At 43.2% G+C, this 27,615-nt stretch overlaps 2 protein-coding genes and 1 long non-coding RNA gene across 14 annotated transcripts in view; all 3 read right to left on the reverse strand.

The window, feature by feature from the left end:
• The window catches only part of Ppp3cb (protein phosphatase 3 catalytic subunit beta), a 47,693-nt gene extending 44,762 nt beyond the window's left edge, over positions 1-2,931 (reverse strand). For all 5 annotated transcript variants that reach the window (XM_052733515.1, XM_052733518.1, XM_052733517.1 and 2 more), the window contains exon 1: positions 2,800-2,931. In XM_052733515.1, the coding sequence (XP_052589475.1) occupies positions 2,800-2,884 (85 nt within the window). In that variant the 5' untranslated portion in view covers positions 2,885-2,931. The remainder of the gene's footprint in view (positions 1-2,799) is intronic.
• A 2,122-nt stretch (positions 2,932-5,053) lies between these two features.
• Usp54 (ubiquitin specific peptidase 54) overlaps positions 5,054-27,615 on the reverse strand; it is a 75,001-nt gene continuing 52,439 nt past the window's right edge. For 3 of the 8 annotated variants that reach the window (XM_052733504.1, XM_052733505.1, XM_052733510.1), the window contains 6 exons: positions 24,817-24,951; positions 23,719-23,914; positions 19,861-21,251; positions 14,095-14,213; positions 8,430-8,616; positions 5,054-6,691 (listed from right to left, as the gene is read on the reverse strand). In XM_052733504.1, the coding sequence (XP_052589464.1) occupies positions 6,132-6,691; positions 8,430-8,616; positions 14,095-14,213; positions 19,861-21,251; positions 23,719-23,914; positions 24,817-24,951 (2,588 nt within the window). In that variant the 3' untranslated portion in view covers positions 5,054-6,131. The remainder of the gene's footprint in view (positions 6,692-8,429; positions 8,617-14,094; positions 14,214-19,860; positions 21,252-23,718; positions 23,915-24,816; positions 24,952-27,615) is intronic. The other 5 variants (XM_052733508.1, XM_052733507.1, XM_052733512.1 and 2 more) reach the window with 3 other exon arrangements.
• Positions 16,573-19,854, reverse strand: LOC128107545 (uncharacterized). Its single transcript, XR_008217113.1, has 2 exons — positions 19,621-19,854; positions 16,573-19,500 (listed from the first exon to the last, which is right to left on the reverse strand). It is a non-coding gene; the product is annotated as an uncharacterized LOC128107545 (long non-coding RNA).

Raw genomic sequence — 27,615 nt, forward strand, 5'->3', positions numbered from 1 at the left:
GTTAGAAAGCTGTGGGCTGTTTAACATAGATGCTGGGAATGGAGCTCGGGTCCTCTGTAAGTACATGGGATTAACTACCAGCCTCTCTGTTAAATTTTTAATGAAGAGAGTTTGAACTGAGTCAGTAGCTGGACTACTAGGTTCAGAACTGAGTATAACTAACCAGGAAACCTAATCAACCATGACCAGAGACACACAATTGCTACTAACAAGTTTAGTGACAGGCTCATCATATTTATAAACGAATCACTTAAAAATCTCCCAAACTTATAAGTGAATTTCATAAGTGTGACAGTAAACAAAACATTCTATATTCTCCTAAGAAGCTGTATGTCTGGGGACTTGAGATGGTTCAGCAGTTAACAGCATTTACTGCTTGCTCATCCAGAGGATCTGAATTGGGTTTCCAACACCGATATGGTTGCTAAGAGCTTTCTGTAGCTCCAATTCCACAAGATCTGACACCCTCTTCTGGTCCCCTGGGGCACCACACATATGTAGTGCAAATTCATAACATCCATACACATAAAACAAGACCTTAAAACAAAAACAACAAAAAACCTACATGTCCATAAAATAGGTCTTTAGAGTTGAAGCATTGAACCTAAAATTTAAAGACAAGAAGGAAAAGTTCCAGAGTAAAAGACTATTTATATTCAATACTAATGGCAATTTTCCAATCTTATGAAATAGTGTATATGCAAAGCTAAAACAATATCCTGAACTTAAATGAAATCTGAGCTTAATTTGTTTTATTACTTATATTTATTTTGAGGCAGAGTTTCATTATGTAGCTCTGGCTAGCTTGGAATTTGCTACGTAGACCAGATTGGCTTCAAACTTAACAGCAATCCTCCTGCTTCTGCTTCCCGAGTGCTGGGATTAAATACATGTGCCATCATAGTATCAGGAATTTTAATAAATTCCACAAGGAAATGAAAGTTGTCTCCATGAAGACACAACTAATGCACAAGCTATGTTTACTTTAAGCTTTGTAACTAAAAATTTCCAAACCAGCTTTTTTTTTTTTTTTTTTTTGTCTTTTGAGACAGGGTTTCTCTGTGTAGCTTTGGAGCCTGTCCTGGATCTCACTCGGTAGATTAGGCTAGCCTAGAACTCACAAAGATCCGCCTGCCTCTGCCTCCCGAGTGCTGGGATTAAAGAAGTGCGCCACCACCGCCTAGCCGAACATGGTTTTAATTTCAAACCAATAAACTGTAAATGGCTGTGTCTTGGGCTCACAACTCACCCCTAAGGAATCTGCCTTATGCTTGGAATCTCCTTTTTGCTTCATTAAAGCAGTATGGGAAAAAATACTGCCACATATATGTCAAGGAACAAGATTCACATGAGGACAGCATAAATACATGGTTCGGGAATGTGACCTCAGCTATTATTCTGGTGAAAAGCACCTGCACATACAGGAAATATATTTAAGAAAATGAAGAGGTAGGCAGTGTCCTCCATTTCAACCCCCACCCATAAAATTAAAGGATTTGATAGGATCAATGTCTGATCTTTCTTCCCTTAAAGGAAAAAAAAAAAAAGATTTTTCTGAAAAAGAAGTTCATAAACTATTCAGCTCATTCTAATGCCTAACCCAATCACATACGCCTAGATTCAAAAATATGTGTCATTCTTTTAAGAACCAAAAGTGCAGACTGAAAACTTTAAATTTAAAAAAACACAAAGGAGAAAAGAGTTTCTTGTTTTAAAGTATTTTAATGGCAAACCATGGTCACAGTTCAAAACTGAGCTAACAGTGTTTAAACACTGTGCCACTATATTTGAGAATATGAATTTGAAAATAAAAATATCTTTAAAAATAAATGTAATCAAAATAAGGAAATCTTTATTTTACAGTTTCTGTTTATTGACTACGCTATATAGCAAAGAAAATAATTTCAAGTTCTTACTAATATCCACAGTATTGTCTGTGGTCGCCATGCTCTCTCAGAAAGCTTGGACTCTTAAGGACCTCTTAACTGCCTATCAATTTCTCTATTTTAAATAATTCTGTTTACTTGTACACAATTATCCATTAATTCCTCCTCCCTGGCTGAGAAAGATTTCACTTTTTCTTCTAGAGTTATGCCCTATGTTTAGAGGCGACAGTAACCTTTTCTAATCAGTGCTGACGGTTTTTAAACTATCTACTACTTTTTGCCTTCTTTCTATAACACGATTTTCTCCCCTGCTCTGCGGTTCAAAGTCTGGGCTCTTAGATCCCGTCTGGCTCCTTCAGCCTTGTCCAATTCCATATGGTTCCCCCAATTTCCGCGCGGGGTGGCACCTGAAGACCGAACGCGAACGCCCTGCGGCAGACGCTCGCTAGGCGCTGTCACCGGGGAGCAGGCGTGGGCCAGAACCCGGGCCAGTTCGACGGCTCGTCACGACGACGCGCCGCTAAGGAGAGCCGGGGCCCCTCGGCGCGCCCGGGCGAGCCCGGTGTGCAGCTGTCGCGGAGCCGGAAGCTCACCGCGGGCTCTGCGCCGGGAACAGGCGGTGCAGGAAAGAAAGGGGCTCACTGCGGCGGCGGGCGGGCGGGCGGGCGGCCCCGAACCCCGCGTCAGCGACGCCCCGCGCCAAACCCCCGCCCCGGCCTGCAGGGCGAGCGGGAGCCCGCGGAGCAGCCACCGCCTCAGCCCGGCCCAGCGGGGACCCGCCCAGGGGCCACTCCCCAAGGGAGGCAGCCAGTCACTCGCCCGCCCCGCCGGGCCCGCTCCCGAGGGGACGGACTCCCGCCCGCCCTCACACCGCGCCTCACGCCAGGCCCCCAGGGCTTTGGCCACCTCTCACCTTTGACGACGCGGTCGGCCCCGAGAGGGGGCGGCGGAGGCGGGGGCGGGGGCGGCGCGGCCCGGGCCGGCTCCGGGGCGGCCATGCTGGGCCCGGGGCTCGGCTAAATGCCGGGCCGGGCGGGGTTGGGGGCGGGGGCGGCGGCTACCAGAGCCAAGCGGCGGCGCCGCCGGGGAACATGGCGGACCCTCTTTCCCTTCAGAGGGGCTAAGACCGTCATGCACCGCGCGTGCGGGGGCGGGGGCGGGACAGGCTCTAGGGACTTGAGCAAAATTACTGTACCTACTACCGAAACGAGAGCGGGCCAAGGGATCAGGTGAAAATTCCTTGCATGCATAAACACTTGACAGTAAGGAGAGAGTGCAGAACAGATTTAAGGGCTGTGGTGAGTGCAAGGAAGAAAGGACATTTCCCTGGCCTTCTTGGAGCCCAGGAGAATGAAGAGACGTAGCCAGAGCTCAGAATTTCCTGCTATTAGACAAATATATGACAATTTGCCTACAAAACCATAATGGTATACTGGAGAAAAGAATGAAGGAGTCATTCTAGACTAAAGAAGTGGCATTATCATTTAAAATGGAATTTATCCTGTAACCTCAGACCTAGGGAGGCAGAGGAAGGCAGGAACTCTGTGAGTTCAAGTGTAGCCTGGTCCAACCAGTCAGGGCAACAAAGTGAGAATCTGTCTCAAAAAAAAAAAAAAAAAAAGCCAGGGTGGGCTGGGAGAGGTGGGCGCTTGGCATAGAATTCTGACCCTTGCATTTAGTTTGGAATGGTCAAGAATCTGAAGGCATTTCATTAAGTGCAGCTGAAAAAGCCCTAAGCACCAGTCAGGGGAAGGGAGGGAACGACACCAAGAGATACACTCACCTGGGAATGCCATAGTCTCACTCTTAATTCACTCAGGGAAATTATCACATAGTATATATGTGAAATACATGTATATGAAATATATGTGAAACATATATGGGATCTATGTGGGGAAGAGTTGGAAAGCAGAGACTAGGTAGGTAGAAAATTGGAAATTAGTTCTTTTATCTTTGTGCATACATAGAATTTGGGCTGAGGCAACTTACAGAAACAGATCAAATTGACCAGCAACTGTGAGGTCAAGGAACAAGAACAGACCATTCCATCAGTAATGATTAGTTACTATGAGATGGCTCAGGTGGTAAAGGCATATGCCACCAAACCCAATGATGGAACCAGAGGGCACACAGGTGAAAGGAGAGAACCGACTCCTACAACTTATTCTCTGACCTTCATGTGTCCCTCTCACACTACAAAATTAACTACAATTTTATAAAAGATTAGAATAAAGAGTGTGTATGACACCAGATGTGTTGAATGGTTCAGGGGCCAGCATACCTACTAAGGCCCATGTATCTACATGGTGTAGGATCCAAATGGGATGAAGCAGGAATCTGTCCTAGATGATGACTGAGGAAGCAGTAGAACAAAGGTCTTAGCATCTTTTATTTCTTTGTGTCAATCAATGAGCCTGAGTTCTGGGATAAATAAGGAAGGAGAACCCAGTGGACATTCTTTGCAAAGGGAACCTAGAAAATTATTTTATGTGCATATGTGTTTTGCCTGCATGGATGTCAGTGCACCATGTGTTCAGTCCCCACAGAGGAAAAAGAGGTAGTTCTATTCCCTGGACTGGAGCTAAAGAAGGTTGTGAAGGTTGGGAGTGGGTGCTGGCAATCAAACCCAGGTCCAGTGGCTGAAGAGCCTGTTCTTCTAATCACTGTGCCCTCTCTCCAACTACTCCAAAATACCTTTTAAGGGAAAGGAACTTTTGGGGATGTGTCATGGGTGATGATAAGAGTGTACCATCATAGAGATATTTTGACTCTTCAAGAGAAAAGGAGTGGGATCATAGGAGGAGAGCAAGGGGTAGGGGGCACATCACAAACCTGTAACGCAGGGAGAAAGGGCGCCATGAGTGGTACTTGTACTGGGAGTATGTCACATTAATTTGAATGCCCAGAAAACCTTAATAAGGGGAAGGAGGAAGTGTGTACTGTACTGAGTGTCCAGGCAGGAAAGGGATGGGAAACATGCTAGCAGCCATAACAAGAGAAAAAATACTCTTATTTAAGGATATATTGACTCCAACAGTGACTATATATTTTTCAACTCCTTTTTGGCTATTCATTTTCACTTGGTCAAAAGCCATTTTATATAAATGTCCAGGCCTCCTGACCCCAGAAGAAAAAAGCAAGAACATACAAAAGTGAAGGACAAGAGATTAAATAGAACTATCTTATAGATTTATTAATGAAAAATACTTTACAAAAACAGTATGCTTTGCCCTAAAATAGCTTAGCTGACTCTGAGAGTTTACAACAGTGAGGAGCAGGTGGCAGTAATGGCTGTGCTGCTGAGGACAGGAGGGTGTTAGTGTGCCCAACTCCATCTGTTCAGAAGGGCCAACACTGTATCGGCAGCTCCACATTCTAGGCCTCAAGTCTGAGTCACGAGGAAGGCTGACAGCTGTAACAGCTGGCAGCTGGGCTTCCCATCCAGATGCAGTCAGAATCATGACTGCAGGGAGAAAGGGTCCAGGCACTAACTAAGTCTAAGTAGGAGTATAGTAGGGACAAAAGATGAAGGCTCGCTGGGGACCAGGGTGTAAAAGGAACCAAGAACGAAACAATGTCTTTAAACACTAAGGAATAGCAGGTGTCCAGAGGAATAAAATAGCTTCAACTTTAAAGTGGCTCAAATAAAGTCTGAAGCATCAGCTGCTTCCATTGGTTAGAGGAGCCAAAGTTTGAGTTTTCTTTTCTCACCTCCCCGCCCCGGCCCCCGCCCCCTCCAGGGTCTTATGTAGCCCAGACTAGCCTAGAACTTGCTATGTAGCCAAGGATGAACCTGAACTTCTGATCCTCCTGCCTCCACCTCCCATGTGCTAGGATTACAGGTGTGCACCACCATACCCAGTTTTACATGGTGCTAAGGATCTAACCCTGGGCTTTGTGCATGTTAGGAAAACACTCTACCAACTGAGCTACAGCCCCAGCTCTAAAGCTGGAATTTCAAACATTCTCTCTCAAAGAAGCAAACACCCTTAGGAAAAGCCAACAATTCTTTTGTTGTGGTGATTTTGCTTGGTAAAGCAGTCTCTTTTAGCCAAGATTCTCTGGCCTTGAGCTGCTGATTCTCCTGCCTCTACCTCCCAAATGCTGGGATTACAGGCGTATGATGCTGGACTGAAGGTGCCAATTCTACGTTGAGATGATCATAGCATAACTGGCAGGTTTCAACTCTGCCACGGTACAGCTTTATAGAGAAAGGTGTGGCTCCAGGAAAGGGGAGGGTGGTCCTTACCACCTGCTGTGCTGCAGAAATCTCACCCTGTTCTGCTCTCTTCCAGGGGCATTTGATAGAATAAACATAATTCTCTCCTCGTCAGTCCTCCTATGCCTATGCTGGGAGGGATAAGTGCCCTGTCTCCAGTCATCATCTGGGGGCATATCTATTCTTCGAGGGCCAGGTGTTCGAGACCCCAGACCAGGACCTGAATTCCAAGCTGACTTAAGGGGTAAATGAAGACTGCTGGATGGTGAGGACACTGGGTGAACAGCAGGAGGATGCGAGGGTGAATGGGAAAGACTCCCCCAGGACTGAGCATGAGGAACCTGAAGGCCCTGGCTTCGTTCTGGCAGTGTGGCAGTGTAGGTTAGCTGAGGCTTGCATGCTGGCGTAGGTAGGACTCTGGTCCCAACATGCTGGCTGGTCTCTGACCCCAGTCCCCAGGAAGCATCAGTTCTGGAACGATGGGGTAGACTTCGGTAGTTCAAAGTCCTTCCTGTGTACTTGACCCCTTGGGGAGTTTCATCCCTGTCACACATAGCCAGAAACTGTGGGACACTCCTCGAAGTTCCTAAGAAGAGAAAAGAAACGCCAAGACTGAGTGAGCATCTTTAGAAAATAATTCCCCCTCCCAAAGGACCATTCCTGGCTATTGTGCCCAACTCTTAACTTGTCCAAGAATACACACACAGGGGAAAAAGAAACCTGGTTTTGCTTTTGATATATAATTTTTTCCAGTACTGGGGATTGAACCCAGGGCCTTGTGCATGCTAGGCAAGCACTCCACCACTGAGCTATACCCTTAGCCCTAAAAACTCCTATATATTACATCAAAATCAATCTCTTCCATTTTGGGGAAATGAAACAGTCTCTTGGATATTGCCATACCTACCTCCACGGTAATCTTTCTCTAACACACTCATGCACACACATATATAATGCCTGCACAAGAGTGGCTAGTTAATAGAACAAATATATCCCCTTGCAAACTCCTTCCGCAATTACACTAAAATGTCACTTGGCTTCTTTTTTTAAAGATATATACATTTGTGTGTGTGTATGTGTGTGTAGGGGGTGTGAGTGGAGGTGGAGGTGTGTGTGTGTGTGTGTGTGTGTGAGAGAGAGAGAGAGAGAGAGAGAGAGAGAGTTTCTCTGTGTAGCCTTGACTGTCCTGGAACTTGTTCTGTAGACCAGGCTGGCCTCAAACTCACAGAGACCCACCTGGCTCTGTCTCCTGAGTGCTGGAATTAAAGTCGTGCACTATCACTGCCTAGCTGTTTTTTTTTTTTCTTTCATTCACTTGGCTTTTCTTAGCAGTTAGGTGTCCTCTATTTAAATTCTTGTTTTTGAATTTCTGAAATCTCTGTTGTTGTTCATACCACTCTTACCTCACATACAATATAGAAAGTCTTTTCTATACATTTCTTTCACTATGGCATTTGTGACATTGTGGGCTGATAATTCTTTATTGGGATCAGAAAGGACTGCCCTGTGCATTATATGATGTTTCTTTTTTCTTTCTTTTTCTTTTTTTTTAAAAGATTTATTTATTTATTATGTGTACAGTGTTCTGTCTGCACGTATCCCTGCAGGCCAGAAGAGGGCACCAGATCTCATTACAGATGGTTGTGAGTCACCATGTGGTTGCTGGGAATTGAACTCAGGACCTTTAGAAGAACAAGCAGTGCTCTTAACCTCTGAGCCATCTCTCCAGCCCTATATGATGTTTCAAAGCATCTTCATCCAACATCCATTAGGTGCCAAGTAGTATGTCCTCTTTCCCTATTGAGAACCACAGACTTCAATGTAAGTTAAACCCATAAGGAGGAAAAAGTGAGCATCTTCCTATGGAGGCCAATGGAAGCCAGAATGGTGCTGCCCATCTTCCTCGGACCGTCTGGACCTAGACACAGGTCTCAAGGTACAGTGTCTTTCCAATCTTCATTCACTTCTGTCCCCCTACACCATCCCTCAGCTGAAACTCAGTAAATAGCAGGGAAGGAAACTAGCTCAAGAGGTGACACTTTCAGTCTGGGGGAGGGGCCCAAGACTAGTTCCTAACTATACTTCACACTTAAAACCTTATTGCATCATGACTGAAACAGTTAGGTTCACTCTCATGAATGAAGAAGCATGGTTCTAAAAATGTATTCAGTCATACTTCATGAAGATCAGTGTTTGATCTTAAAACAGTAATTCATATATTCTTTCCATTCCACCTTGGGACACCCTACTTTCCCAGTAGGTACACGTTTTGCCCCTGAAAAAGAATCACATTTTAGCAGATAGTATTAGTTTAGGGGTGTTACCTGGGGGTCTATAGGGCTCCCCTGCCGTGCTGGGCATCAGAACATCAGGGGACAGGAACTGTGGTTGGGGAGGGTAGAGTTTAGGATCAAGGAGCAATACAGGAGGGTCATGGATGACAGGGAGGGAGGAGGAGCTGGAACAATGGTGCCCGGTTTCCAAAGTCTTTTTCCTCACGTTTGATGAGTCCTTTCAATGAGACAAGACAAAAAACCACACAAAGATGACGGTTAACATGGCAGATGTGGCTGGATAAACACACTGAGGAGCAGGGAAAGGGAAGACACTAGATAGAGCACAGCACCCCTTTTCTAGAGAGGGACGCACACTGCTCCACTCCACCAGCTGTTGCTCTTCCTAGGAAACGCCCAGGGTCCTCTCCTTCTACCATTTCCATCACATCCTCTACCTTCCAAGGTCCACCATCTGGGTCTTTAGCAATCTATTTAATGCTAACAGTACAATTAAAGAGATTATAATAGGAGCTGAGAGCTGGGCATGTTGATACATGCACACCTATAATCAGAGCACTCAGGAGACTGAATAGGACTGCTTTGAGTTTAAAGCTAGTTTGGCCCATATAGTAAGTTCAAAGCCAGTCTGGACTACACAAGCAGTACCCTTTCTCAAAAAAAGAAAAGAAACCACAACCATGAACCAAATAGGGGTTGGGGATCTAGTTTGACTATAGAGTAGGCCCTGGGTTCAATCCCTGGTACCCCCCAAAATAAAGGAGACCGAGGACAGGAGAGAAGAAAGAGAAGGAGGTGGAGGGGGGTATTAGGACAGACTAAGAGACTGAAAAAAATCTACACTGGGCACTGAACTACCTATTGAAATACACAAGTGAACTGGACTCCACCTCTGCCCTGCCACAGCTCCATTCCACAGCTGCCTCTTCTGTTTGCCATTTCCAGTTGCTTATGCCCTGCCATGGCTCCATTCACTTTTGTGGTGAAGAGCTAGAAATATTTCCTTTATCATTAGAAGCATTAAAACATCCAAAATTGAATGAAATTTTCAAAACTCCTCTTTCTTGTACCATATTTTTCTAAGTTACTCAGACATAAACATTGGTATTGTCCTTAACTTCCTATTTCCATTCACCATCACCAGAAAGACATTTCTACTTATGGATTTCACATTTAAATTTGCCTGGACCACTGCAAAAGCTTAATCTGATCTTTCCATCTCCTGTTACCTGCTTAAGGTAATCTGTGTTACCTGTCACAAGGTCCCATGTGACACAGTGTGACTGATCTCACCCAATCCTGTATTGTCTCTATGCCCCTTTTCACACCCTCATTTTTCTTTTTCTTTCTTTCTTTTTTTTTTTTTTTTTTTTTTTTTTTTTTTTGGTTTTTCAAGACAGAGTTTCTCTGTGTAGTTTTGGTGCCTGTCCTGGATCTCACTCTGTAGATCAAACTGGCCTCGAACTCACAGAGATCCACCTGGCTCTTCCTCCGAGTGCTGGGATTAAAGGCGTGCACCACTGCTGCCCCCTTCTTTTTTCTTATTTTATTATTTTGGGATGGCATCTTGTTATGTAGCCCAGGCTGGCTCAAAGTTAAAATATACTGCTGTGGGATAACCCCTCTGTATGCTGTCAATATGTTTTATTACCATTGGTTAATAAAGAAGCTGCTTTAGCCTAGAGCAAGGCAGGATAGAGCCAGTCGGGAAATCCAAGCAGAGATACAGGGAGAAGAAGGGTGGAGTCGGGGGCAGATGCCAGCAAGGCGCTGGATCAACGAGATACACTAGAGAACAAGTAACGCTACAAAACCACATGGCAAAATAAAAGATTAATAGAAATGGGTTAATTTAAGTTATAAGAGCTAGTTATTAATAAGCCTGAGCAATAGGCCAAATGGTTTGTAATTAATATTAAGCCTCTGGGTGATTATTTTAAAAGCGGCTGCGGGACCGGGTAGAACAGAAAAACCTCCATTTACATAAAACACACCTGCCTCAGCCTTACAAGTATAAATATTACACCTAGCCTTTCTTAATGTCTCTCAAACACACCAACTCATCCTATCTCAGGCATTTACACCAGCTTTTCTGTTACCAGGAATATTCTCTTACAGCCCCAAACTTCCTATCACTGAAACCTCTGATCAAATATTAATTCCTCTCAAAGATGGTATCTCTTACTACCCTAACCAAAAACAGCTCTAGGAAGACATCACCTCTGTAACACTGTATTCCTTTGACTTACTTTAGCCTTCATTATCATACTTATCACTGTCTTAGGTTATATACTTTGCTTATTAAGTGTCTTTCTTCTGTAGAATACATTTAATTTCAGTATCCCTAACATGTGAAACAACACAAGTACTTAGTAAACAATGCGGTCAGTTAAACCATCTATAGATGTTTCTATGCCAGTATACTGTTTCCTTTACTAGGCTGCAAGCTGCTCACGGCAGAATTTGTGTTAGATCATCAGTTATGTTCATAACAGTTACGAAAGTGTTTCACAGAGAAAGGATTTCTAGTAGCATCCCCACTTCCCCTTTGAGCTCTTGCCGCCTTTTCTGTATTGTTTTAAGCTTCTTCAGAAAAAGAGCCACTTTACATGAGACACTCTTCACAAGAATGTCCTAACCATTGCCTATCTTTATTATGCTTTGCCCTCTTTCCAGTGGCTAGGAGTCCCAACCAATTCTCAGCTTCTAGCCCATATGTCTCATACTCAGACAGTACAAGCTATCTTCAGCAATGAATAATATACCCAAAATTAATTGTGTAATGCTCCCAAACATAATTATCAACCCACAAAACTTGACTACCATCCTTGGTTTCTGGCACCAATCTCATTTTTCTTTACTTCCTAACTGACTCTCCAATACATTACTTCTCTCTAGTCTCTCCAAGTCCTGGGTGACCTACAGAACCCTTTGTGGTCCATGACTGACTCTTGCTTATATTCTTTCCTGTCACTTGTCAACACTTCCACCACTTCTCCTCATCAGACGCTCTAACCCTGTCATAGTAAATTATCTCCTCTGTTAATCCACTGAGGATTTACTTCAATTTCCTTTGCTTGGTATACCCTTTTTCTTTCTCTATGAAGACTTCCCTGATACTTCACCCCTTCTATGATGGTCTCAGAGCAGCAAGTATTTAATCGCATTAAGAACTTGTTTGGGTGTTTACACTATCTCAGTAGTAGACTAAAAGCTCCATGAAATGAGAGACTGTTTCACTCGTTAACCACAGTCTCTTCAGAGCCCGGCAGAGCATCAAGTATATAAGTTCAATAAGCATTGTTTTAAAAGGATGAACAAAATCAATAAATAAGTGCATCATACACCAGACAAAAGCATACTCCTTAGGAAAATAACACCTAGATTAAATGCATGGGAAATACGTGAGAACAAATGCTATGCCAGGGAAACCACCTTTTCTCAAAGAGGAGGAATAGAAGTAGGAAGAGGAGGAGGAGGAGGAGGAGAAAATGTTCATTCATTAGGAATTTACACTTGTAAACTTTAGAGTTTCTTTTGGGAGGGGAATTGGATATGAAGGTCTGGTAGAATAGAGACGGCTTGCGCTATATATCCTTCTGAACCTTTTTAATTGTACCATGTATGTAAAACCTATTTTAAGGGGTTTAGTGTGTATAGTTAGGCAACAGAGAGGTTGCCCAGCATGTGAGGCCCTAGGTTCAGTCCTGGTACTACAAATAAAAAATAAAGGAAGCTTGAGGTAGTTAGTGGCACACGCCTTTCATTTCCAGCACTCTGGAGGCAGGGGCTGGCAGTTCTCTGTGAGTTCAGTCTGGTCCACCAGCCAGGGTATATGAGACCCTGTATATAATAAAAACTACAATAATAAAATAAACAAAATAAAATGTTTCTATATTTTTATCAAATTGACCTGGTAGACAAGCTTCAAAGCAGGATGCTTTGTATCTGACAGCTATAGTAATGAAAATTCAACTTGTTTTTAAAAAGTTATGTAAGAGTCTCAGAAGAGTAGATTACCTATAAACTCAGCCAACAAGGAGTATTTGAGTTTGTTGATTTATCTCTACTGCTTGGGTACAGTAATGACAGTAATCCCCAAGGTCTGAAGGTGAAGACAGGACAGCATCACAAGTTCAAGGCCAGCATGGTCTACATAGTGAATCTGAGAAGAGCCAGGGCTATATACATAGCAAAACCCTGTCTCAGAAGAAACCAAAACAGAGAAATAGAATAAAAATAAATTTATGTCTCAAAAAGAGGGGAGGGTAAGCATTTTTTCCTTTTAGATAATACATGTTTTACTTTTCACACTTACTGAACCCTGCTTACTCAGTCACACACTAAGCTGTAGGGAAGGCAAAGCAACACTTCACCCCATCTTTCTCCTTCCTTTTACAAGTACAATGAGTCTCACCCCATCAACAGCTTTTGCTTCTCAGAGTCTTCTCAAGACTTCCATGACTCCCATTTTGAAAACTTGGTCCAGAACTGTAGATCCAATCACTGAGGAGTGACTGGATCGTAAGAGTGGCAGCTTCATCAGTGGTTCATTCACTGATGAACACATTGGTAAAGGTGCTATTAACATATGGATTGAGCCAGGCATGGAAGCGCACGCCTTAAATCCCAGCCTCAGAAGGCAGAGGCAGGCAGATCTCTGTGAGTTCGAGGCCAGCCTGGTCTAGAGTGAGTTCAGGATAGCCAGGGCTACACAAGAAATCCTATCTTAAAAACAACAACAAAAAAAAAGCTACAGACTAATTGGAGACAGCAAATCACTTCAGGTGTGCCTTTGAAAGGTACTCCTGTCCCTGGACCCTTCTGTCACTATCACGGCTTCCTGGCTGCAGTGAGGTAAGCAGTCTCCTTCACCATGCCTTCTCTAACATATGTTGTGCCTTGGCTCAGGCCCAAAGCAATGGAGCTACTATCAATCACAGAGAGAAACTTCTAACATCACAAGTTGAAATAAATCCTTCTTCCCTTGTCTCCATAGATATTTCATCAGAGATAAGCAAATTAACACAACTCTTCACACACCAGGATCCCATTAAAAGGGCTGCAAAACATGCAAAACTGCTCCAGGGAAGGACCGTCCCCTGGACTTTGAGTATCTGTGTGTAAATAAAGACTACATGGCCTGACTCTGGATAGCGTACATCACTGTCCCCAGTGGGAACTGTCAATCTCTCCCTGCTCTTTCACCTACACTGTGTTTTCACTAGCAAGGAGGAGGAAGGTGCTATGAACAGATGAATCCCGACTCCACCCACAAAGCTAGGAAGAGACCTGAGTTGCCTCCTTCCTGAGAAAAGGCTGCCACTTAGACTGTGAGAGGCAGCCTCTCCATCTTCCCTGCTGAGGACTCTATAAGCTGCAGCCTTCAAACATACAGACACACACAGGCAGATGTAAGACATCAGACCTGTGGATCTTTTTCACCCAGCTCCTGTACTCAGGGATATGAGAAAAACTGGTTAAGACTCAATTAACATCTAAATGAGACAGATTCCAAAGGCAGTCACCATGTGGTAGCCTCCTCTCACTCAAAAGCAGCCGATCTGAGATCGCATTCTCCTTGGAGCCTCCTATCACCACGCCTGTGCACCAGCACCTTTCCACCAGCCTCTCTGCATGCCGCCTTCTCTAGCACAGCACCCATGTCCAGCACCTTAGCACCAGAGGCTGATACCTGGGAGACAGGCGCTGTGCTGGGTCCATGAAGAGCATGCTCCATCTCTGCTGTTGGAGTCTTTGAGAGCTCAAGACCAGGGGCTGAGTGCAGTCTCCTCCCCACGCCATCTGCAAAGCCTAAGGAGGAAGACATAAAAACAAGCTGAAGCCATTTCTCCTCTGGGGCCTGAAATCTGAGCCTGGAAGCACAAGCACCAGAGTTCTTTTACTAAGTAATTAATATGCATCTCTGAATCCAATGGGGAGCATGCTCTTTGAATTTATAAACAGCAAATCTCAGAATATGGATAAATTCCTATCGGCCAAAAACTACTAAAGAAATTGCTAAGAAAGCAGCTCTAAAAACCATCTGCTGAATATCCTCCATCCTTCAACATTTCTCCTATGAATAAAATCAGTTTTGTTGTTTCTTTTCAAAATCTATAGATGTGTAGTCTATAGAGGAAACTATCTGACATAGTCATCTTCTAACGTATTATGGTAAGAAGAAAGGAAACAATTAGTATCTCTAGTTCAGTTCAAAATTTAAATGATCATAGTCATTGCAAATCAAACCTGCTTCCTTGGATATAACAGGGAAATGAGTTCCAGAGTCTGATAGTGTTTTAACCAGAACTGGAACTCAACGTTTTCAATGTTCAGCACAGTATTCTATTATCTTCTGATGGCCTCCCACTCTCTGAGCAGGATCACTTCATGAATATTTGGCATGTGTGATATTCTTTATTCCCACCTACTCTTGGCTTTTCTCAATCACTTGAATTATAAACAACCATTAATACTGCTCTAAACTGATATGTGACCCCCCCCAAGGGGCTGTCCCCAATCCAACTAATTAAGTCTCCTGAAAATGCACCTGCCCTTGACCTACATTTGACATGCACATGCGTGCGTGTGCGTCCACCAATTCATGTCTGGATATGGTACTTTGATAAATATGCATATGAACACAAACATACATACATGGCTTAAGTATACTGTTCATGTAAGTACCTAAGATCAATTATTTTGGATCTTTCCTGTTACTTAATGCATTGGTTCTTATAACAGTACTCATTCATCTGGGAGCTTTAAAAAGTATACCTTCTCAGGGAATGGGGTTACAGTTCAGTTGTATAACACTTGCATACATGAAGCTCTGGCAGGTTCAATCTTCAGTGGGTAGAAAGTGGGAATGGACATGGAACAAAGACAAGACACCACAGATCTGACTCAGAATGTTTATGGATGAACCTTGGGAATTTTTGCTTTGATGTTGTTATTGTTGTTTTTCAAGACAGGGTTTCTCCCTGTAGCCGTGGCTGTCCTGGAACTCACTCTGTAGACCAAGCTAGCCTTGAACTCAGAGATCTACCTGTCTCTGCCCGCCGAGTGCTAGCATTAAAGGGGCAAACCACAACTGCCTAGAGGAAGTTTTTGTTTTTAAAAGGCCTTCCAACAAATAAAAAATTTTTAAATGTAGCCTGGTGTGATGACATACAACTGTAATCCCAGTACTTATGAGGTAGAGGAGGATAAAGAAGTTCAAGACCATTCTGAGCTACAGGAGACTAGTTCAAAAAAATGTAAATAAGGAAATAGAGGGCTGGAGAAAGAGTTTAGCAGTTAAGAGCACTGGCTAAGCTTCCAGAGGACCTGGGTTTGATTCCCAGCACCCATACAGTAATTCACAACTATTCATAAAGCCTGTTCTAGGGAATATGAGTCCCTCTTCTGCCCTCCATAGGTACTGCACACATGTCGTGCACAGACATACATTCCAACTGCTGCAGGTTGTCCTCTGAGCACAACCTGTGTGCTAAGACACGCACATATATACACACTAAATAAATGTGTTAGTTTTCTTTTTGCACTACTTTATTATTTTAAGTGTATGAGTATTATGTCTACATGTGTGTCTGTGTAGCACTTGCATGCAGTGGTCCCAGAAGCCAAAAGAGGGCACTGAATCCCCTGGAACTGGAGTTACACAGTTGTGAGCTGCCATGTGGGTGCTAGGAATTGAACCTGGATCCTCTGTAAGAGCAGCAAGTACTCTAAGCCACTAAACCATCTCTCCAGTCCCATATAGCATTCTTTTTTTTTTTTTTTTTTTTTTTTTTTTGGTTTTTTGAGACAGGGTTTCTCTGTGTAGCTTTGCGCCTTTCCTGGAACTCACTTGGTAGTCCAGGCTGGCCTCGAACTCACAGAGATCCGCCTGGCTCTGCCTCCCGAGTGCTGGGATTAAAGGCGTGCGCCACCACCGCCCGGCCATCTTTTTTAATTTTTATTTTGCCATGGTCTTGGAGAATGAACCCAGGCCCTGGTGCATGCTATTTAGCTACATGTTCTACCACTGGTTCATACTAGGCTAGTAGTGTCCTTTGATGTACAAAAGTTTAACTCTGATGTAGCAGTTTATCTTATTTTTTCCTCCTATAGCCTGTTTTCTTGGTGTCATATCTAAGAAACTGTTGTCAAATCCAGGTCTTAAGGCTTTTCTCTGAGGGTTTTTTTTTTTTTTCTGATTTTCATAGTTTCATCTCTTAAATCTCTTGATTGAACATTGAAAGTCAAGGCCTTTTTTAAAACTTATTTCTTCTTATTTTATGCATAGGTGTTTTGCCTGCATCTATGTCTGTGCACCACATGCACACCTGGTGCCCCCAGAGAATAGAAGGGGGTATCAGATTCCCTGGGACTGGAGTTACAGATGGTTGAGAGTCATCATGTGGGTGCTAGGATTGAACCTGGGTCCTCTTGAAGAGCATCCAATACTTTGAACCATTGAGCCATCTCTCAATCCCCCATAAATGTTTTTTTTTTCTTTAAGAAAGAAATAATACACTGCCTGATATGTTACAATGACTACAATGTGACTAGGCACATTTTAGTTTATAATAATGATCTTATGTAAAAAAATTAAAATCTTGTGAGGAGGGGAAGCTATGTGTGGAGATGTTATGGCTGAATCAAAATTGGTCTTTTGTTCATAAAGTACCAAGTTAATCACCTTGGAAACCAGTAAAAAATACTTGGGGGTTTAATTATAACATTCACTTTTACTGTTTTTAATACATTTAAGTTTTTCTTTTCTTGATTTTTGAAACAAGAGTTTCACAATGTGAGCCTGGCTGACTGGAACTCACTATGTACACCAGACTGGCCTGGAACACACTACTGCCATCCAAGCACTGAGATTAAAGGTGTGCAACAGTACATCTGGCTTGAAATTTTCTTCACAAAAGCTACTTTTAATGTTTTAATAGACATAGATACAATGATTTCTGTGCAACTTGAAGGTACTACAAAATTTAGAATATAAAACAAAAGCAGAGCTTATACAATTTTTCAGAAACTAATATGTCAGGATTAATCAGGTCACAAAACACCAAACACTGATTTCACTCATAGGAAATGTCCAGAACAAATCAATGTATATAGGAAACATTTGCATTTCCTTGAAGTAAGGGAGAGGGACCAAGGACAAGAGGCACAGAACTGTTGCTGGATAGGAGACGTCTCTGGAAGGTGATGAAAACCCTTTAAAACTGGTTGTGGTAGGCAGTTGTAGGTTCCCAGCACCCACATGGTGGCTTATAACTATCTGTGACTACAGTTCCAGGGGATCTCATGCCCTCTCCTGGTATGCAGGGACCAGGTATGCACATGGTGTGCAGACATATGTCCAGGTAAAATACACACAGACACAAAATAAAATTGGTTGTGGTAAGCTGGCATAGTACTTGCTTGAATCCCAATACTCTGGGAAGCTGAGGCAAGAGGATCCCCATAAATTTGAGGATAGCTTGGGCTACATTATGAGTTCTATACTAACCTGGACTACAGTCTCAAAACAAGAAAAAGTTTTGCAATAAAAAAAAGGGTCAAAGGTAAACTTATAAAAAAAGTAGAGTAGGCTATAGGAGTACTCAAATTACTGCCCAGCCCCCTGGCGCTCTCACACACTCGATAAACTATTCTGACAAACAAACAAAATACCCTAACAGTGTAATAGTTAGTGTTAGTTGAGAAGACTGAACCACTGTGGATGGTACCGTTTCCTGGCTGGAGTCTTAGACTGTGGAAGTGATGACCTGATGCTTCAAGTTCCTCCAGTCTTGAATTCCCCATCATAACGGACTTGAATTATGATCCAAAACAAACCATAGGGAAAAGAATTGCTAGTTTATGCATTTTTAGAATTATCTACAATGAGAAATGTTATTGTAAACTGATTTTATTGTTTGTTTATTTTTGAGACAGAGTCTCACTATGTAGCCCTGGCTGTCCTGGAACTCACTGTAGAACAAGCTGGCCTAGAAATCACAGACATCTGCCTACCTCTGCCTCCTAAGCACTGGGATTAAAGGTGTTTGCCACCACGTCTGGCTTTATTTTAGGTATTATAAAAGTTTTCTGGTTTTGTTTTATTTTATATGTTTAACATTCAAATAGTTTAATTTTGTTTAGATGATACTCGTTTATTTACTTTTATGTGTGTCTATGATGTATGTGTATGTGGGTACACAGAACAACTTTGTAGAGTCAGTTCTCTATGTCCATCTTTTTCTCTTAAAGATTTATTTATTTTTATTTTATGTATGAGTGTTTCACCTGCATGCATGTCTGTGTACCACATGAATGCAGTGCTCACAAAGGCCAGAACAGGGCATCAGTTGTGACCCAACATGTAGGTGCTGGAAACTGAACCCATGTAGTCTTAGTCTGGAAGAGCAGAAAGGGTTTTTTGAGTTTTTTTTGTTTTTGTTTTTGTTTTTGTTGTGATTGTTGTTGTTTTGAGATACGGTTTCTCTGTGTAGCCCTGGCTGTCCTCGAACTCACTCTGTAGACCAGGCTGGCTTTGAACTCACAGAGATCCACCTGCCTCTGCCTCTGGAGTACTGAGATTAAAGGGGTGTGCCACCACTGCCCAGGAAGCAGAAACTATTCTTTCTGTGGATTCTGGGAGTCAAGTTCAAGTTGCTAGACTTGTGCAGAAAGTGCCTTTTCTCACTGAACTATCTCAGTGGCATGATACTATTCTTAAAATACTTGATTTGAACTTAATGTTTTTGTATTCTTTTGTTCTTTCATTAGAAGAAAGATCAGTGAATAGATTCCAGGTTTTCTGCATTCATTAAAATCTTTCCATATTAACTTGTCTTGTGTACCTAAAGAGTACTTAGAAAATGTTACTGTAAAATCTACACTAGAATGCAGCTCAGAAACAGATCATAACATCAGCTGTTAAGTCTATGCAGTTTCCAAGGAACATACATGGCAGTGCCTGGAAGAACCAGAGAAGGTCTTGATATTGCTAGCTTGGTAAAAATCGGAAAATGCCATAGCAGAGACTTGGTTTAGTGTGGCTATCCTTGTTTCAAGATGAACCTGGAGCCTGATTCTTGGATTAATTTAACATCTAAAACACAAAAAAAGAGGACTCTTTTCAGCCTTCCCCATTTCATGCTAACTCACTCTCAGAGACCTATGAACTACTTCTTTACACTACATTCTGGAGAGCCCACAAGCAAATACTTACGTGGTCATTCCCTTATAAGGAAGGGATACTCTCTGAGGGATAATTCTGACCCCATCTCCATTCTGGCAGGAAGGAAAGGGGGAAGAAAGCCTAGCCCTTGTCCTGAGGCTGTAGGAGGAAAGTCAGAAGTTTTATTGTATCTGAGTAAGACAGTGATGCTGTACAGAACAATACCCCTCCTTTGATTTTGTTCTCGGGCTTTCAGCTTTTATATATCCCCACCACTGCTTGTATTTTTACCTGTTTGGTTAAGAGGCTGCCAAGCCACATCCTGCAACCTCCATTCAGAACAGCCAGTTCGAGAGGCCTGAAGACTGGCTTGGTAGAGAGACTCCAATTCAGAGGTCTCCTGCTCTGTGTCTTGGTTCCAGTGTGGATGCAAAAGGATGTGATTTCTCTCTGGGTAGGTTACACATGTATGGGAATCATGGGAGGAGGACTTGACTCCTGGCCCAGGGCCCCTGTGTTTAACCTGAGAATCACAGAGCCTTGTGACATTTACCCAGGAATCCAAAGGCAAAGAAGTCCCCAATATGACACTGCTATCCAGCTCCTTAGGCCTAGTATCTGTCACTTGGGATAGCCTTCCTTGGTATATATTTGGCTCAGCCAACCTGGGCTGTCCTCTTCCAGCGGTTTCTCCATTGGGAAGCCCAGAGTCCATGGCAAGAGGAGGATGATCAGCAGCAGCATCTTCCCAGGAGGGCAGTCTTTCCCTGCCATCTAGAGAAGGCTGCTGTTTTACCCAGCGACAGTGGTCTTTTCCTGGACCCTGGGGTAATGGAGGCATAAAGTCAGAAGGAGAGTTCTTCCTTAGACCATTTGGCAAACTTCGATCCTGGGAACCTATAACATCCCTCGTGGAGGTATTCTGCATCTTCTGGAACTGCTCTGCCAATGAGCGGACAAGTCCTTTTGTACTGGGAAACTCTGGCCTATAGGGCTCCTCACTGCCTCTGACCACCTTTGAAGTCAATGAAGTCTGGAGACTTTGGGCTTGAAGATGCTGGTTAAGTTTCTGCATGGGGTCAGTCACATGAAGCTCAGGTGAAGAAGCAGCAGACATTATGGGGTGGCAGGCTCTGTAAGGAGGAATACTAGGCTGAGCTGACGAACCTGAAGGACTACTTAGGCTATGTGTAACTATCTCAGAAGTGGCTTCTGCTGTTGAATGTGCCCAAGGCATCACCATGGATATGTCAACAGGGCGCTTCTTTTCTTGGAACAGCCTATCTCCAACTATGTCTCTCCCTTCTTGTGGTGGGAATTTGCTGCAGCTGTTGATGTCCTCCCTGTGGCCTTGGAGCTTATCTTCAAGGGCATCCAATGGCAGGCATTCATGCTGAGAATTCCTCTCAATTCTACCTGCTGTTGTAGGTAAATCCTGCCTGGGGAATGCAGAGGGATTAATGCTGTCCACCTCCAATGAGGTCAGAAGCTTCAAAGATCTACTAGGGGGACTGTGCTGTGAAACAGATGGAACAGATGACTCCAGGGTGAGGGGTGAGGGTGACTCATGGCAGGAAGCAGGTGAGTGGAAGAAGGTAGAACTGGCCCCAAACTCTGTATCCTGGCAGGGATCCAGCTGTGCCTCCTGGTTTAACAATACTTGGAGCGGGACAGGCTGCTCACTGAAACAAATGGAGAGGACCAGTCATAAGGTGCCTTGACTAACTATAATACTTCCAAAAAGAACTATTCACTCCTCCACTTACAGCTATTCAAAGATATCATGACGAGAACGAGAAAGAAACACAAACAAAGACACAGGTTCCCAAAAGAAAAAGAAGGCAATATTATCTATCCAATGTCACCACCAATTTCATATATGTGGTATGAAGTACAGTCTTTGCCAATACTCTCCACTACCTGTGAAGTCCCTTTCCAATCACATTCCACCTGCAAATTAAAAAAAAAAAGAAATTGCTTCTCCCACATACGATGACACAGAAGGGAAGCCTATAAATCGCTCATACCATACAACAAAATTCCCAGATGCTGTATAAGGAGGGAAATGCTCCTCTAGGGTCCTATGGGGCAGCTCAGTAAAAAAGGAAAAGGATACTATTATTATAGAGTACAAGGTGATATGGATTTCTGGGATACACAGAAATCACTCAGATGTTTCCTCACAGTCAGACCAGGACTGTCTTCACGCTGAGGAGTGGGAATCGGAACAAACTGCAGTTAGTTGACTCTCATTGTTTTCTATTTCTGACCAAAACATGTGCAGTCTTATAGGACACTGCAACCTTTCCAACCTTAGATTATCAGATCAATATTAAGAATCTGAAAATCCAAAAACAGAATGCTTCAAACTCAAACTGTTTTTGAGCACAGACACAATAATGAAGTAAATTTGGACCCGGGAACATCTCAGACTTCAGATTTCAGGGCTGAGGGTATTCAACCTATCTCTGTGAGTGTTTCAAAATCTGAAAGAAAAAAAAAATGAGATCTGAGCTGTGTGGCCCAACACTTAGGAACCAGAGACAGAATTGTAGTAGGCTTGAGACCGACACAGACTACCTAGCAAGTTCCAGGCTTTGTAAAGCAAAACCCTATCTCAAAAAATGAAGAGAAAAAGGTAGAGGGAAGTAAGAGGAAGGGAGGAAGGGAAAAGGAGAGAGAGAGAGAGACAGAAAGACAGGCAGAGAGAGACAGAAAGACAGAGATACAAGACAGAGCTAGAGAGAAAAAGACAAAGAGAGAGAAAGGGAGAGAGACAGAAAAATGAAAGACATAAAAACAGAGACAGACACAGAGAGAGAGAGATAGACACAGAGACAGAGAGACAGAGAGAGAGAGGCAGACAGACACGGACTGACTTCTGGTCTCAAGCCATTTTAGATAAAAATACTCAACCTGTATACTACAAACGTTTGCGGGTTTAGTCACCCGTCACTCTTGCAACATGAATGTAACCCTCTAGCAATGTAGCTCATTTGGTAGAGTGCAGGATGCCTTGGGTTCAACCCACAGAATGGAGGAGACCAGGGTGGTGGCAAACAGGCCTGCAACACTAGCACTCCAGAGGCAAAAGCAAGATCAGGAGTTCAAGCCCTCCGGGCCCTAGGTAGCCTGGGCTAGAAGAAACTCTGTCTCAGAGGTAGGGAAGCAAAGAGAAAGAGAAAAGCATTGGCATCAAACAGATCTAGATTTGAGTTCTATACTTCTACCACTTACTAGCTAAGTAACCATCTTCTCTGCAAGTTCCCTTACTTAGAAAGTATGCTAGCTTACAGCCCCCATCTCATCAGGGGCTGTTATCATGTAATAACAAAATAAAGCAGAAAGTGCTTGGCTGTGACCTAAACCCAGGCAAATGCTCAAAAATGTTAACAAATATAATGGGGCTGATAGTCAAAAGATAAACAATCAAGGCAGAGGATGTGTACCTCAATGGTAGAGCACTTGTCTAGTAGTATATACAAGTTCCTGGGTTCCATCCCCAGCAACACAAACACACACACAAACACACACCTGAAAAGAAAAAGTTATCTGCTTTTATTATACTTACATTGTGAAAACTATTCAAATTTATTAATAGCCAAAGTTAATTTTTACTTAAATTCATTTATTCTACATAAAAGCCAAATTAAAACCCCTAAAATATGGAAATTACCCCAGTACCTCTTAGGACTTTTTCCTAGTCCTGACCTTAGGGAAGCAAACAAAGAAAATCTTTGTGTCTCTTCCCTATGGTTTAATCAAAGGAAGATAAACTGGTTATTTTCTCTGAGGAATGGGAAACACTAAAATCCTCAAATTAATCAAATGTTTGGTACTACAACATGAAAGGCAGACCAGATCCCATAAGAACATAATGAATATAAATATAATAATCGTGCTGTTATGCAAGTCCAGGAAATTTTGAGAACTTGTTATTTTGTACTTTTTTGCATCTTTCTAGGAAGCATTAAGAAAAGGACGATCTATGTAATGAGCTTTTGTATCTCTGACCTGAGAGAAGAAAATCTTAGCAGTGTATTTTCCTTTCTTCCCTGGTAATAGAGAAGACAACAGTTCGTGCTACGGAGCACCCATGATCACTTCCTCCCCTGATGTCCATAAACTAATGTGGTTCTCAAGCACTACCTTGTCAGCTGAGGGAGGGCGCCCCCCTGTGGTGGGAGAGAGGCTGAGGGCTGCACCGGCTGCTGCGATGATGGTTGCTGCTGCATGCGATCCTGCAGGCTTCGTGCTTTTCGAATACTGATTTGCAACTTCTTATCGACTAGGGCTCTGCTGTGCGTGCTAGAGCTGGCACCATGCAGGGTAAGTCTTAGTTTAGCTAAAATGCAAAAGAAAATATAGCAGAAACAACACAAAATACGAACAAAAATAAAAGAACAAAAACTAAACCAAAACAAAGCAGACAGGCGGTAAAACAAAATATGCAGCAGGAATGCAAGGCATGGACTATGCATGCGCTGTCCAGGGCGCAGAACTGGCTCTGGCTCTAGGGAACATTCATGGAAGCCATGGAGGCCAAACATGTTAATTCAAATTTAAACAAACAAAACACTAAAGAAAATAAAACAAAACTTAAAAGGAACCAGGAAGATAAACTAGTGCTTGGAGGTTACTACTCTTATCTTTTCACTGACCTGTTTGACTCTGGTCTCCACAATCTGCTCCCAACTCCCCTTTCTGATGGCCAACAGCAAAAAAAAATAGTATCCAAACCTGCATCTGTCTTTATAGAGACAGCTTCTTGTGGGTCATACTTAAGAGTCAGATACCAGTTCCTAGCCTTAGTCCCTTGCTGTTACATCATGGTACTGCATACCAGGAAGGCAGGGGAGAAACAAAAAGAATGGAATATTACAATGAAAAGTTACTGGCCCAGGAAGTCAGAGCCAGTTCACTCAGTTTTCCTACTCATTAGTCAGTGACTATAGGAAGAGTGGGCTAACCTCATTTCTGAAATCCAACTTTGTTTTGGGGGAAAAAGCCGACACAATTGAAGAATTCATCTGTGGCTTCCTGTTGAGGTTGTTCCAGTAAATGTCCACAAACCAGTGACACCACCAGGTACATTTTGAAATCTCAAGGGCAAGGATAGCTAACTGGCCTCAGCTTGGGAACACAAGAGACATTAAAAACTGTTCATATGGCCATCTGTGTGACAACACAAGTACCTACTGTGGTGTTAGTCGAAAATGCCACAGCCGTAGCAGCTGAGTTACTTACAGATAGCTTCGTTACAGAGAGCCAAAGCTGCAGCACAGTCTCCCTTTTGTTCCAGATGCAGCGACTCTTCAAATACTGAATTTGCCTCTTGCAAGGACCTTTCAAAGCCGTCACTCCTCCCTGAAAGGGTCAGCACTTTTCATTTTTATTATAATTAATTCCAGCTTCTCCTATGACTGTTTCTTCTCTTTGGGACACACAGATCCTTGTTAAGCCACTGGCCTAACTGTCCACTGCTATTAAGAAGTCTTTAGAACATGTAAGGCATCCACTTTTGCCTTAACTGAGACCTAACCAATGCCAAAAAAAGGGAGGTACGTGACTGCCACATTCACATTCCAACTCTAATACCTCAAGGAAAGAACAACTGTCCATAGTAGCAACATGACTCTTAGTCCTGGAACCGAACAGCTATTCCACGAAATAACAAGACACACCTTGTCAACTACCATCAGAACACCCCAGTCTTCTGCTGCTGTAATGGCAACCATGGTTTAACCATTCTGTAGAAAGTCATCCAAACCACTCCCTCCTAGAGCTACATTTCTCTCTCCACCACTCTGCTCTATCAATACACCTCTTGGGAAGAGGAGATCTATAGTTTCTATTTCAATGTATCTACCACAGCAGTTGAACTGCATTTGTACATGGACTGACCTTTCTGTAGCAATACAAAGTTTTGCTTTCAACATGCCTAGCTCACCAAAAGTATCCCTAAAAAGCCACCTCCTATATAACAAGCATAGGCTAATTCTCCCTACTACCAAAGTGCATGTGGGTCAAGGTAAGTACAAACGAGTATCCAGGAACAGTGCCAGATGAAAGGTCTAAGCAGTATAGTACAGACAACTTTGTGAAGGACCGTCTAGTATCCTTACCTTCTGTTCCTCTATAAGCATAAACTGGTGGTAAAATACAATGTTAATTCACCATGGTTGGAACTGACATTGAGCTTTCACTTGGTCACAGGGTTTGGAAGAATGAATTTCCAGACCGGTATGATGGCACATGCCTATTTTCCCGAGCACTCTGGAGGTAGAGGCAGGAAGATCCCTGATCTACATAGCAAGCTGCCAGCCAGACACGGTTAAAAAAATCAAATCAAAACAAAAATGAAGTAGAATAAAAAGTCTGAGTTGTTTCTCTTCATAATGTCACCCTTCCCCTATCCTCAACTTACCTTCAGATGGGCATTGTGGTGACATATTTGTGTACCCTAATAAACTTGCCTAAGAATCAGAGGACAGAGCCAGCCACTACATCAGACAGAGGTCAGGCAGTGGTGGCACACGACCTTAATCCTATCCCTCGGGAGGCAGAGATCCGTCTGGATCTCTATGAATTCAAGGCCACACTGGGCTACATGAGATTGATCCAGTGTAGGAGAGAAAACAGAGCTAGGCGGTGGTGGCCCACACCTTTATTCCCAGCACTTGAGATCTCATGCCTTTGCTTGGGAAGCACAGACACCTTTAATCTGAGGAAGTAATATGGCAGGGCAGAGAAAGATATGTAAGGCGTGAGGAAACAGGAACTCTGTTTAGACTGAGGATTTCATAGAGGTAAGAACTAGTGGCTGGCTGATCTACTTCTCTGACCTTTCAGCTTTCACCCTGATATCTGGCTCTGGGATTTTATTATAAGACCATTTAGAAATTCGAACAACAGGGCATAATAAGAAAGGCTCGGCTACAACCTTAACTAATCCACTTCCTACTTCATTTAGCTTTTAGAAAGCAAGAAGAGCCGGGCATGGTGACGCAGGCCTTTAATCCCAGCACTCAGGAAGCAAAGGCAGGCAGATCTCTGTGAGTTCGAGGCCAGTCTGGTCTACAGAGCAAGTTCCAGGATAGCCAGGGCTACACAGAGAAACCCTGTCTGGCGGGGGAGGGTGGGGACAGGAAAGAAAGAAAAGAAAAACAAAAGAGCAAGAAGACAGTAGAAAGTAGACTGGTTCTGAAAACCTTGGCAGTCAACTTCTCCCCCATCTCTAGAACTCTGATTTCCCCCAGCCCTAGACCCTAAGTTCTTTCACTACAATTAGAATCAATTAAATCAATTAGAGGTGGTAGCTTGAAAAAAAAAGGGGGAGGTGGTGGGGGGAGGCCAGGCATGGAGGTACACACATATAATCCCTTCAGAGGCCCAGGGAAGATAGTGAGACCATGTAAAAGTTCTCAATTTTACAAAGATCTAGGCAAGCTATAGTTAATGAATCAGTATGCTAGGTTTAATTTTTTTTGGGAGGGCGCGGGTTTTCAAGACAGGGTTTCTGTGTAGCTTTGGAGCCTGTCCTGGAACTCGCTCTGTAGACCAGGCTATCCTTGAACTCACAGAGATCTGCCCGCCTCTGCCTCCCAAGTGCTGGGATTAAAGGGGTGCGCCACCACGGCCACTCAGCCCAGATTGAAATCTTTTTTATCATCTAGAATCTCAGCACTCCATGCTTTGCTCTTCTAGTAAGGCTGCACCAAAGCGTATGTATAGAGAGCCGACAAGGAAACAACCAGTAGGATTCACTTTAATGCACGGTTTAATAAGAGAGTAGGGAAAGGACAAAGAGAAACAGCAGAATTATAAACTTTACACCAAGGCACAGCGCACAGGCCTGTAATCTCAGCACTTGGGAGGAGAACCACAACAACTATGAGGCCAACTTCACCTACAAAGTGAGTTCTAGGCCAGCCAAGGCTAGACAGTGATGAGACCAGATCTCAGACAAGGAGAGTTAAAAGGCTGAGGACATGGTTCAGTTTGCCCTACAAGCACACATGAAAAAAAGCCAGGTATTGGAGTATC

The sequence above is a fragment of the Peromyscus californicus genome, unplaced genomic scaffold, assembly GCF_007827085.1.
Source record: "Peromyscus californicus insignis strain IS unplaced genomic scaffold, ASM782708v3 Scaffold_12__1_contigs__length_115047231, whole genome shotgun sequence".
Taxonomy (NCBI): Eukaryota; Metazoa; Chordata; class Mammalia; order Rodentia; family Cricetidae; genus Peromyscus; species Peromyscus californicus.